The following is a 12,946-nucleotide window of genomic DNA, read 5'->3' on the forward strand; positions in this document are numbered from 1 at the left end:
GGGGGGTTGACACGCGGCAAAAGTCGTCGGGATCGGGAGTCGAACCTGCGACACGCCGTCAAGCTGGCTTAGCAGCCTATCGGTGCCTAGACCTCTACACTAGCCGCACCGGGCCGGAACCAGAACCACCATATCTAACACAACACTGTAGCGCTTGAAGGCCCAGAGCCCTGTTAATGTCTGGGTTCTGGTAGCATTTAAAACTGGACCGTGACGGGACCGGAACCCTTAGATGTTCTCTTTCTGAACCAAAGACCAAAAAAGGACTCATACTAGAGAAAGAAGGAAGAGTTGTTTATTTTTGTGCCTCATTGTATATAAGCCTAGTTATAATATCATTATTATTGGCTGTTCTTAATGTGCTGCTTTAGCTTGGGACTGTATTGGCCTCTACCTTCCCAGCCCATGTCTCTCTCTATGTGGGATCGGGCGGGCTCTGTTTTAAAAGCCATATATTCTCCAATGGTTATACTGTTGATAACCAGTTTACTGAAGAAGGTCCACATACTATTATACTGTTGATAACCAGTTTACTGAAGGTACAAAGAAGATACAGTACATATAAGCTGCAGACAGGACGTTTCCCCACAAAGACTGTGGTACACAGCAGACAGTCAACGGGGAGCGATACTTTATCATCAAGTCAAATAGGACGATGTGATAATCATAGATGGAATGAAAAAAAAGGGTGACGAGGAACACAATCATCTCCCGATCTTCTATCATTACATTCAAAACATGTTCCTGTGCATCAGGAAATGCACAGGAAAAAACCATCTTATCTTAAGATGGTTTTAATATTGCAGGACCGTTGTTCATGGGACCTCCGCAGACGCAAGAATGTCTCTATCCTCCATGTGAGAGGTAGAAATTATATAGATCATATATATATCAGCCTCTACGGAGACGAACGGGAGGGGGAAAAAACTGCTTTTGCACATGTTGCTGTCACATATTATCCAAATCACTTTTTTGTGGATTTTGTTTTGTTTTTTGTTTTTGTTGGTGTTCATGTTTCTCACAATCATTGCTTGTTGAAAATCATCCGAGTCACGTTTGTGATGAAGTTGTTGCCATGTATGTTAATTAACCACCCGTGGATGACGCTGTGTGTGCATGAGTCGTTTTCCTCATGTTCCTCATGTCATGTTTTCGAGATGTAGTTCCGTTGACTGACCGGCGCGATCGAGGCCTTTTTCTCGTGTATGACCTCTGAATCTCGACTAGTTTGGTACGCTGCACACGGCCGGGAGTTTAATGGTTTCCGCTCTGATCATGCCGCGCTTTCTTTCTCTCTCCTTTCACCCGCATTAAGTCCAGGACGCGATGACCTTGTTTGCTTTGTTTTCCTGAAGATGAATATGACAAAATAATTAAATTTAAAAAGAAAATGCTTTATTGTTATTTCTAGGTCTTTGTAACATTTGACTTGGCTTCATGACAAGCTAATCTCTTTATAGCTAATCTGCTTTACCTATAATACTGTAAATGTAGCATCAGGCTTCGACTATATAAAGGGCATTTCTCTTAACCACTTTAAACCCTGGCGTCTCCATTTTGGGAAAAGGAAAAACTAAAAGTTAAAATAGCTCACAGTGATCAGATCGGACGAGTTGTGAGATTGAAGAGGCTATTATTATTTTTTTTTTAAATTTTCTTTGACATTTTTTCCACAAACAAAATTTAAATATGGCTTTAGTGGTTACGGTGTTCATTCGGTCAGGGAAAGAATGCTAGAGGGAGTGAAATGCATCTTGGGAGAATATCCATAGATTGACCACCTGACACATACAGCTGAGACAACCGTTTTAAATCACACCGACTAAAACATACCTCAGCACACACACACACACACACACACACACACACACACACACACACACACACACACACACACACACACACACACACACACCATATTTTACTGTTTTACCTGAAGGTTTCAAAAATAAAGATAATCGAAGTGGTTCCAATGTTCGTCTGTAGCTCACAGTGGGAGAGCTTGTTACGTTTGCAAGTGCAAGTGTTTTTCTTTTTCCTTTACTGTCCCAGTTGTCGGGAATAATTGTTCATTTTTATGTCCAGCATCACAAAATGTAATTTACACAATAATTGTCCAGAGGTTTTGTGTTTGTTTAGTTTTTTTTTTTCAATATGTATTTGATTCGGTTGTAATGCCTGGTTGTGTCTAGGAAGGGTGTAGTTAGACCAGTGGTTCTCAAAGTGGGGTCCGGGGACCCTAAGGGGTTCTAAAAGGACCCCAACATGTTGAATCTATTTGGTTCAGTTCTTTTTGGTTCTTAGTCCATGAGCCAGACCTCCAAAATTGGAATGTTAATTATGAATTGAGTGGAGCAAAACCATACCTATATTAGATTGTTATCACTATGAAACTTCTCCAATTGATTACTTACACGAAGACAATGATTTATTGTATTACAAATTTTACGTTTTTAAATATGCAAAATAGAAAATATTAAAAAGCTACTATACTGTGGAAAGGTTATCATGTATTCATTGACTTTTATTGATCCTATAAACAATTTAATATAGGTCTAGTTTTTCCCACCAATTTTGGAGCTCTGGCTCATGGACTAAGAACCAAAAAGAACTGAACCGGTTCCCATTGGGAACCAACCGGTGGACAGGGGGGGTCACAGAGTCATGGGTGGACTTTGAAATTCAAACGTTTGAGAGCCACTGGTGTAAACGACCTCCCCATACACGCTCCCTGCCATCCAGCGACCCAATGAGGATAATGAAGAGACCTGAAATCACTTTCTCATGAGCATCTGATGCTACATTTTACACACAGGAAGAGAAGAACTGACTTCTAAGCTTCGACACATCCTTGACTTCTTCGTGGCTTAATCTAAAATAATGATCGGAAGTCAGATTCCATTGCGTCCGAATCCACATACTAACGTACATGATACTACATGCTGTGTGCCGTTTACTAGCATCTGCTAAGCTGTTAGTGTCCACTGAATACTACAATATAAACAATGTAGTATGCATCTCATATACCATGTAGAAGGTTCTATTTTAACCCATTTAGTCCTGACGTCAAAATAAAATAGTCTTCTGAAAGAATATATTTTCAAAGATTTGTGCCGCATTTTCACGATTTTTCAAAAATAGACCTACAAGCTCGTAGCGCTGCTATTTTTCAATAGCTAAAGTATAACTTAATGCTTAAAACACAAAGGGGTTCCCGCCCCAAAATGGTTTAAGCTTTCGGACATACAATTTAGCATTATTAAATACAAATAGTATATTTGGTTTTAATAATCAAATATACTATGTGATTTCTCCATAGTTTAGATTGCCATGGATTCATTCAATTCGGACCAGAGGCAGTAACAGTTGGTACATAAAAACAGGACCGATCGTTTCTCAGCCAAATAAATGATATTGGTGCTAAAAGGATAAATCAAACACCGTTCCTAACAAGAGCTCATTTTGTTAATTGGAAATATCGTTCAGCAAATCAAGACCGAGGCCTTTTGTGTCCGTGTAAAATGAATGCGGTCACTTATCGAGGTTAAAAAAATAACCCATCTACTATCCAGTTACTTCCCAAACATTGATACGGTTTACTAAACACCTCAAATTCTTTAACGCATTTTGGGTGGGAACCCCTTTTGGTGTTAGCATTATGTTATAGCTATTGAAAAATATCAGATCTACAAGCTTGTGGCGCGCTACGAGCTTGTAGGTCTGCTATTTATTTTTAATCGAAGAACGACTGACATAGAAACATAGCTTTTTCAGAAAACTGTCAGGATGTAGAAGACATTTATAGAATCTGATCTCAGGTCAGAATGGGTTCAAGAATTCAGGTCTGAGAAAAGTAGCGACATTTTTTATTTTATTGTAATTCCTAATTGAGTAATATCAGCAAAAAAAAGAGGTTATGATTCGACTTGACATAAATACTCTAGAGAAAAGGTCATTAGCATGATTAAGTCATTTGTTTTGTTTGTTACAATTTCCGTTATGTCACTTAAGACACGAGGTACAAAGCCGTTTGAAAAATGTCCGTTTTATTTTTTACTGTTTCCAACTGGCAATAATAATTCTCCAGCTGCACTAGAGATCGACTGTTAATTAACGTTTCCCGTCATGTTGATTGATTGTGTGTTGCGCTCTCTGTCCTCTCGTACATCTGTCTCATCATGGCTGGCGATGTTTATGAAAATACAGTTCTATTTACGGAATAAAGGATATTTTTAAGAAAAGCGTGAGTTTATTGATTTGACTCGATCGGGTCCTTATCATGATAGACATTTCTGGATATCAGTGGTACTGGTACAACAACAGAAGGAGACAAAGCCAGAGACCCACACCATGTTACAGAAATACACCCTTTCAGAAAGGCAGTGATTAAAAACAAAAATAGGAAAAAGACAACAAAAACATAATAGTTTTAGAATAGACATAGTTTAGCCACAAAAAAACAAAGGCAATCTTCTGGCATCATGTGAAAGGCAACTGTACACCCAGGGTGCTCCCATAGAGGTCGAAAGGTGAAGTCCGGCATATATGTACGTTGCCGTCACGCAGAAACCTTGTATGTCCAGATTTGATGATGATGAATGAAGGAATGCCCTACTTGTAGAGAAGTACTTGTGACTACAAAATAACTACATTAGATCCATTGTAACAGAGGTTTTTTTCTCCCCCTGAAAAGTAACACCTTTGGACATACAAGGTTTCCGCCAGACAGACGATAATGGTACCTGGGTTAGTTAGTTCTATTGGTTAAAAAGAATCCTCCCATCAGTGACGTCACAGAGTCCAGCGCAGTAACATTGCAGGTTCCTTAGTTAGTGCAGAAGGTTGTATGCTGGGGTCAGAACGCTCGAGACAACAGCAGGTCAATTTAAACAAACTAGTGGCTCTCGCTGTTATGTGCGATGACGACGACACACGTTGGGTTCCCATCCCGACCCTTGGCTTATAAAACATTTGATCTAGGGATGTTGCACCACCAACCAACCCCATGGAGCCTGGCTCACTGCCTCCAATCGCTACAGTACGGTAACTACCTCTGACACACAAACACACAGGGAGATCTAGGTGTGTACAGTATGTACACCACAGTGTGTGTGTCTCTCTCTACTGGCCGCCCTCTTCCTCCTCCTCCTCTTCCTCCTCTAGTTCCACCAGAGCAGCGTGCCGGTTGGCCTGGGAGCCCTCGCTGAAGAACACCTTCTTGATCACGCCGGATTTCGGAGCCCGGATCGTGTGCTGCGGAGAGAAAGTCCAAGTGTATATGAGACAGAGAGAGAGAATGACGGTGGAATTTGGCATGTTTCCGTCGTAACTGATAACTGTAACTGTGTAGCTCAATGGTTGTTTATATCCTAATCACCACTTTTCAACCTATCTTCATATAATTGGTCCCCACTAATGTTCATGATAAAATAGCAAAAAAAAAATCCTACTGTTGTCTGTGTCTCATGGGAGGGCTGTGGGCAGTTCAGAAACCGGTCTGTGTCTCATAGGAGGGCTGTGGGCAGTTCAGAAACCTGTCTGTGTCTCATGGGAGGGCTGTGGGCAGTTCAGAAACCGGTCTGTGTCTCATAGGAGGGCTGTGGGCAGTTCAGAAACCTGTCTGTGTCTCATGGGAGGGCTGTGGGCAGTTCAGAAACCTGTCTGTGTCTCATGGGAGGGCTGTGGGCAGTTCAGACAGCTTGGAGTGTCCAGAGGATGAGGCAGAAGGACTTGCGAGGTGTTGTCCTGTCCCTGTTGTACTGTCTATGCCACCATATGAGACTGAGCACCGTCGTGTGAACGAATATGGCTATCAGAGACGCTGCTGAGTGACATTCTCGTTGTATCATGATTCCAAACATGTGTCGTAGGCTTGTGATTGTAACATAACTGCACCCCATAATGTTTGTGTCCTTGTAAGCATTTTTCTTTTAAAGTGTGGACCAAATAAAATAATTCAAATGTGTTCTCCTCACCTCCATCTTCATGGCGATCATAACCATGAGAGGGTCTCCTATAGACACCTTGTCTCCAGCCTTCACCAACACCTGAACACAAAGCCAAAGGACCAAAGGTTATTAGGGTAGGAAGGGAATTAGTTATGCACTATTCCTGCTCAAATGTAAACCTCCATTTCCCTCCACAACAATTGAGATCATGATTCTTAATTGGATCGTCGTGAGACAGGTTGGTTTTAACCTAACTGATGATGTGTTGTTTCAAATAGTAATCCCACTCAGCACGAGAGGAAGCAGCGCCTGTTCAGACATTTGGCTTTCCATGATAACAGACTTTAGTCTGGAGTTGCTGAACAACACAACTACATTCAAAATGTGGTGCCAGTTCAACATTTTTTTGAATAGTTAAAATAGCCAATCTACACGTTGTGAGCTTGTAGATTGGCTATTTTAACAATTTAAAAATGTTTTTCAAAATAGTAAAAAATAAATAAATGTAGTTTAGGGATAGGGGGTTTAAAATGCATTATGAATGAACACCTTAAGCCTACTTTAGTGGACCATGCAGTGGAACAGTGACATTATTGTATCTGTATCAGTACAGTCTACAGTATCTGTGTATGGAGTACAGAACAGTCTACAGTATCTGTGTATGGAGTACAGTACAGTCTACAGAAGGATCACGTCTGTGTGGTAAACAAACCAATCACAGCGGTATGTCACTACCTACAGTACCTTCTCTATGGTTCCAGTCATAGGGGCCACTGCTCCACCCTGAGCCCCAGAACCAGTCACCCCAGCCAGGTACTTGGGTACGGGTATGGAGACCTCAGCACTGCCCTCCTAGTCGCCAAACCAAAAGGAACAATGGCATTAAAACAGCTCAAGACTTTCCTAATAAAGTATGTCTCGTTTTTCAGAGTGTTACCATGGAGAACAGGTGAGTGTGAGCAGAACGTTACCATGGAGAACAGGTGAGTGTGAGCAGAACGTTACCATGGAGAACAGGTGAGTGTGAGCAGAACGTTACCATGGAGAACAGGTGAGTGTGAGCAGAACGTTACCATGGAGAACAGGTGAGTGTGAGCAGAACGTTACCATGGAGAACAGGTGAGTGTGAGCAGAACGTTACCATGGAGAACAGGTGAGTGTGAGCAGAACGTTACCATGGAGAACAGGTGCACAGTGTTGTTCAGGATGACCAGTTTAGGACGGCTCTTCACCCCATTCACACTACAGTGCAGGAACGAAACCCCGCCCTCCGTCTCCACGTCACCGGTCACATGGTACGACTCTCCACCTGTCTGAGGGGACAGGAGGACACATCTACATTCACCTGTCTGAGAGGACAGGAGGACACATCTACATTCACCTGTCTGAGAGGACAGGAGGACACATCTACATTCACCTGTCTGATACTGTACATAGGACACATCTACATTCACCTGTCTGAGAGGACAGGAGGACACATCTACATTCACCTGTCTGAGAGGACAGGAGAACTGAGAACTTTGATCCATGCAACAGTGAGACCACTCACCTGCATAGTGTAGCTTCCATCTGTGTTGTATGTCACCACCACGTCCACCTCTACCACGCCCCCAAGAGAATACACACACACACACACACACACACACACACACACACACACACAACAGTTAATCGAACAAATTGCTTTGTTTAACAGAGCCTCTCATTTGATCTCATTAGCTCCTCCAAAGTGCAGAGCTTTCCAAAGCGGTCTTCACACAGTGATTGAATCCATCACAGTCCTGTTCCTCCTCTTCCATCTCTCCCTCAGTCCTCCTGGCATCCTGCACTTCCACCAAGCCCCCGCTAGAGGGCAGTAGAGGCCCTACAGCAGGTCTACTAGTTTCAAAAGGAGCATCTTTAATAACTGTACAATCCAACACCTAGCCTTCGCATATGCCCATATATTTATTGTTTTGTTTTTGTTTCCGTCCATAACTGTACTTTGTGTGCAAAATGTCTTGTACCCGGCTATTATGTTGTATAGGCTTCTGGAGGTATTGTTTTTTCATGGATTTATTATTTGGCTGTTTAGCTTGACATGTACAATGTAGTGTTGAAAGTGTAATTATGTATTCTGCTGCTTGGCCAGTTCCCACTTGAAAAAGAGACACAGTCTCAGTGTGTTTTTACTGGTTAAATAAAAGGTTAAAAAAAGCTCAAGACCCAAAAAATGTATTTGATGTCTTCCAAACTACTGAAAATAGCTGATGCGATTCAACACGTTGCCATTTCTGCCTACTTCTTACTTTTTTGTCTCTTCTTTTTTTCATGGAATTTATTTTATTTTTTAATTCATGAAATTCTCATAAATGAAAAATCTCTGAAAATGTTTTAAAATAATAATTTAGATCCATAAAAATGTTTATGTTAATGTTTATTTCCCACTGTTTGGGAAACAGTGTACTTACTCTTGTCTCCTAGCTGTAGAGTCATGGTTCTGTTTAACAGTATGTTGATTCTCCGTCCACTGCTGGAGCCAAACGGGGAGAAAGGGTCTGGAGTACACACACACACACACACACACACACACACACACACACACACACACACACACGCACACGCACACGCACACACACACACACACGCACACACACACACACACAGAGACAACCTTCATCAACACTCATGGCCATACTTGTTTCCAAACTCCAACACATACCTGCACGGAATTTCTTGACAGAGAGTAACTCGCAACATGTCTACGGTGGATTTTTATGAATCAAACGCTTTGCAGATTGAAAGAAGATAATTCAAGCTTTTCGTACAGCCGCAATGTCGGTGAGTTTAACGTTGTTTAATACAATCAGATTTATGTTTGGATGTATGGGCTGTCAATGGCTGGTGTTGCAACTCTAGATTCAACACACTTCTAATCTAATGTTGCAAATGGCGGCTACTAAGTATAGCTTGTATCATGTACTTAAATAAAAATCTGACCTGTCTAAACTGAGTGATGCTCTACTGTTAAAATGGTAAATGGTGCATTTATATAGTGCCTTTATCCAAGGCGCTTTACATAGATTGTGCCTAACATTTTAGTCTAGTTATTATTTGTTGACGAAATTGTCAATATATTTAGTCTTAGTTTTAGTCATCATACGTAGCTTAGATTTCATTTAGTTTTCATCAGTGAAAAAAGGTAGTCGACGGACATTTTTCGTCTTAGTTTTAGTCGACGAAAACAACACCCTTTCAAAGTGAATGTTTTTGTCTAAATGTATTAAATGAATGCCATTATATCGTCATGGAGCGTACTGTAACTGTCCTCACCGTTGGAGCTCTGCACAAACGCCTGCGTGTGCCTCCTCTCCTCCAGGACCAGGCCCAGGGCGGCCTGGCACAGCGTAGCCCCAGACGGAGCGCTGGGCGCGGGGAACAGCGTGGCGTAGTGCTGGGGGATGAAGCTGGTGGTCACGTTGCCCGCCTCGAACTCCGGGTGTCCCGACAGGCTCAGCAGGAAGTTGATGTTGGTGTTCAGGCCCACGATCTGAGGTGGCGCCACACCGCACCCGGGAGAGATGTGTTCATGTTGACAGCAAGTTTTTATGTTGTTTTAGTCATAGTGTTTTGGATAAAAATGTAATGGCCTGACGTCGAAATAAAAAAATCACACCCGTGTGAACTGAGTGGTGCAACTCCCCTCTCCTCCTCCCCCCCCCCCCCCCCCTCTCTCTCTCTCTCATTAGCAGGCACTATCTCTCTCTCTGTTACTAGCACAACAGCGCCCCTACTGGTACTAATAGTCATACTCATACATACATAGGTGAACACATAGGCGGACACGGACATTGCTGTTCCTTGGAGTGGTTGCACCACAGTTTTTTTTGTCAGAAAATTTGTGTAATGGCAGGCCTTGATGGCGTAATGATTTTACGCTTGATAGACATTTTATGTTTGGTTGAAAATAGCGCGATGCATTGTGAGCTTGTAGATCGTCTATTTTTTTACTGTCTTTTAGTTCTACAACTGGATTAGATCTCTTCTCCACTAGTCCTTCCCTATCAGAGAAGGACTGTGCCCCCCTCCTCCGAGAGAGGACAGGGGGGGGGGGGGGGGGGGGGTGTAGGGGGGTGGAGATTGAAACAGAAAAGCAAGCAAAAGACAGGGTAACGAGAGAAGGGCATTCATCTTTCTAATATAATAAGTTATTATCATCAAGTTTCACAAGACGTGAAAACATGATCACGCAAAGTGATATTTTCAGCCCATAGTGGTGTGTGTGCGTGTGTGTGTGTGTGTGTGTGTGTGTGTGTGAGCCCCTTACATTGTACTGCCTCAGGCAGTATCGTAGCTTCTTCAGGGCAGCCGAGCGGTCCTCTCCCCAGACCACCAGCTTGGCTATCATAGGATCATAGTGGGCCGACACCTCGTCCCCTGAAACATGACAACGGAACATACTTAGGTGCAATGTAATGTTATATATATATCATATGAATGGGTGTAACATAACCGTTTTGTGCTAGTTCTCAGAGGAGCACCTGGAGACGTCTCTACTCTACCGCGGTTACTTTATCCAGCATTAGATTGCACATGAACCCTGCAGCCGCACTGAGGCGCTCCAACACAGATCAAATGATCAAACTACTCACCTTAGGAGGTTCCATGTTTAAACGTAAATTCCAAAGTGTGTACATTGTTTAAGTCACAGATGCATGGTTTTCATATCGTAAATATGTGAGCTTTGGCTAAAAGCTTGAGTTTAATCCACACACATTCTTGTTTACTTGGTTAGACCAGTGCACCGAATCATAACAACTTTCACTTTCAACTACTGTCATTACTACCGTCCCTGACTCCGGTCTCTATGCGTGTGTGTGTGTGTGTGTGTGTGCGTGTGTGTGTGTGTGTGTGTGTGTGTGCACGTGTCCTACCGTGCCTGACCCCGGTCTCTATGGCCCTCATTTATCAACCGTGCGTACGCCAAAATATGGGTGCACGCCGAAATTGCCGACATTTTTGACATTTACCATTTCCGCCAACGCTTGAAATTGAACGTGACAACGTGCAAAATCCACGTTTGCTCCTCAGCTGGCGTACGCATTTTTTTCTTTTCTTACACAAGCGGAGCAGCATTGTCTGAACTGCTGACACTGTCACAGGCATCTAAACATATGTTTTCACTCCTAAAATGTTAATATAAAACGGTATGTGTATGTAAAAAACAAAAGAGAGATTTCCAACTTTACAAGTAATTAAAATCGCGCAATTAAAAACAATATAACATGTTTACAATGTATTAGTTTGTGCTTAATCAAACACTTGTTATGCGAGCGCACTTGTGAGATGATTTTGGAGCGCATGCGGACGCGGTGATGCGGCATATGCGATTATGATATTATTATTTTTTTAAAGGCATGAATGGACTGCACGCCTTTATTTCCAAGTGACAATGACAAGCATACAATACAGCTTGCCTATTTGTAGTAAGTACTAGCAGGCTATAGGCGTAAGGGGCTTAATCATTCACCATTTATAAGTGCTTAGACAGTTTTGACAGTTCAGATAAAAGCGAGATCATTTTCGGGGGTCGGGAGGACGGGACCGCGGCGTGCGTCCCCAACACATACCAGCGCAAGCGGCAAGCCTTCATCCATATGTTTATGATTCGTTCATCAATGATCAAATCACTACATAAACGTTGATTGTGAGCTGCCTTGACGACATGATAGCCTATCTCTCATGCAGGCATGTCACCCACAGGACTTTAATATCACAGCAGTGCGCAGTATCACGCCTTCGCCGTGCACTGCGCACGAATGGGTAAAATTAATATAGGCCAGCCTACAAACTAATTCCATTCATGGCGATGCGATGTCGATGTGTCATGTATATGCGTGCATGCGTGGACATGGCAGCAAAGCAAGCGAGGTGAGAGGAAAACAGACAGGGTAGGCCTACAACTTTATTTAATTCATGCAGGTGTTCGTTCTTTATTTAACAAGACACCAGTGGGCTTGCAAGTTGCGTGTGCTTCTGCGTGTGTGTGTGTGTGTGTGTGTGTGTGTGTGTGTGTGTGTGAGAGAGGTGCGTGAGGCGGGCAAGGCACGGGAGAAACCTTTTTTCCATGGTTTCCATGGTTCCCACAGGTCGTAAACATGTGTTCAGTCGCAAAAACGAGGGCGAGGCTTGATTTCATAGGGCGTGCCAGATAGATTTCAGCCGTCACATTTATTAACGTCAGAACGAAATTATGGAAGGATCAGCTGTTTGCGATCACTTTATAAATGCCGTGGCGACGTGGGTGTACTACGAAACCTGCACTCGAATCTGTGGCAGATTTTACACTCGATTGATAAATGAGGGCCTATGTGTGTGTGCGTGTGTGTGTGCACATGCCCTACCGTGCCTGACCCCGGTCTCTATGCGTGTGTGTGCACATGCCCTACCGTGCCTGACCCCGGTCTCTATGCGTGTGTGTGTGTGTGCACATGCCCTACCGTGCCTGACCCCGGTCTCTATGCGTGTGTGTGTGTGTGCACATGCCCTACCGTGCCTGACCCCGTTCTCTATGCGCGTGTGTGTGTGTGTGTGCACATGCCCTACCGTGCCTGACCCCGGTCTCTATGCGTGTGTGTTGGTCTGGTGTGGGGGTGGAGAGGTGCAGCAGAGGCCCCGCCCCCGGCATGAAGTCGTTGTCGGGGTCCTCGGCGTAGATGCGCGCCTCGAAGGAATGTCCCCTTAAGATGATGTCATCCTGGAGGAGGGGCAGGCGCTCCCCCGCTGCCACCTAGAGGAGAGGAGAGGAGGTTCACGTTGTGCTTACTGACTCTAAACCACTTTAGAGCGTCGCAGTCCCGACCCCTTTCAGAACAACGAGTGGCCCAGGAAATGAATCCCAATGCATTTTTACCATAGGCATTTCTTGATTTTTTTATTTAAAGACCGTACGAAGCCAAATCATGACAACAAACACAATTTTTCGGGCCAAACAAAGAATTAGAAAGTAGGAAAAAAAC

The 12,946-nt window shown here is 43.3% G+C and overlaps 1 protein-coding gene and 1 long non-coding RNA gene across 3 annotated transcripts in view; one reads left to right on the forward strand and one right to left on the reverse strand.

Annotated features, from left to right (window-relative positions):
- The first annotated feature begins 20 nt into the window (after nt 1-20).
- On the forward strand, nt 21-4,241 carry LOC308320070. The gene is made up of 2 exons (XR_013964518.1): nt 21-498; nt 548-4,241. It is a non-coding gene; the product is annotated as an uncharacterized lncRNA (long non-coding RNA).
- The window catches only part of mccc1 (methylcrotonyl-CoA carboxylase subunit), a 16,855-nt gene continuing 7,759 nt past the window's right edge, over nt 3,851-12,946 (reverse strand). Inside the window, exons 11-19 of one of the 2 annotated variants that reach the window (XM_080770382.1) lie at nt 12,534-12,717; nt 10,255-10,364; nt 9,261-9,477; nt 8,399-8,485; nt 7,498-7,547; nt 7,124-7,261; nt 6,693-6,800; nt 5,976-6,047; nt 3,851-5,253 (exon numbers count right to left, since the gene is read on the reverse strand). In XM_080770382.1, the coding sequence (XP_080626508.1) occupies nt 5,122-5,253; nt 5,976-6,047; nt 6,693-6,800; nt 7,124-7,261; nt 7,498-7,547; nt 8,399-8,485; nt 9,261-9,477; nt 10,255-10,364; nt 12,534-12,717 (1,098 nt within the window). In that variant the 3' untranslated portion in view covers nt 3,851-5,121. Of the gene's footprint in view, nt 5,254-5,975; nt 6,048-6,692; nt 6,801-7,123; nt 7,265-7,494; nt 7,548-8,398; nt 8,486-9,260; nt 9,478-10,254; nt 10,365-12,533; nt 12,718-12,946 lie in introns of both variants that reach the window. The other variant, XM_080770381.1, reaches the window with a different exon arrangement.

The sequence above is a fragment of the Protomyctophum bolini genome, assembly GCF_963924005.1.
Source record: "Protomyctophum bolini genome assembly, chromosome: 8".
In the NCBI taxonomy this organism is placed as follows: Eukaryota; Metazoa; Chordata; class Actinopteri; order Myctophiformes; family Myctophidae; genus Protomyctophum; species Protomyctophum bolini.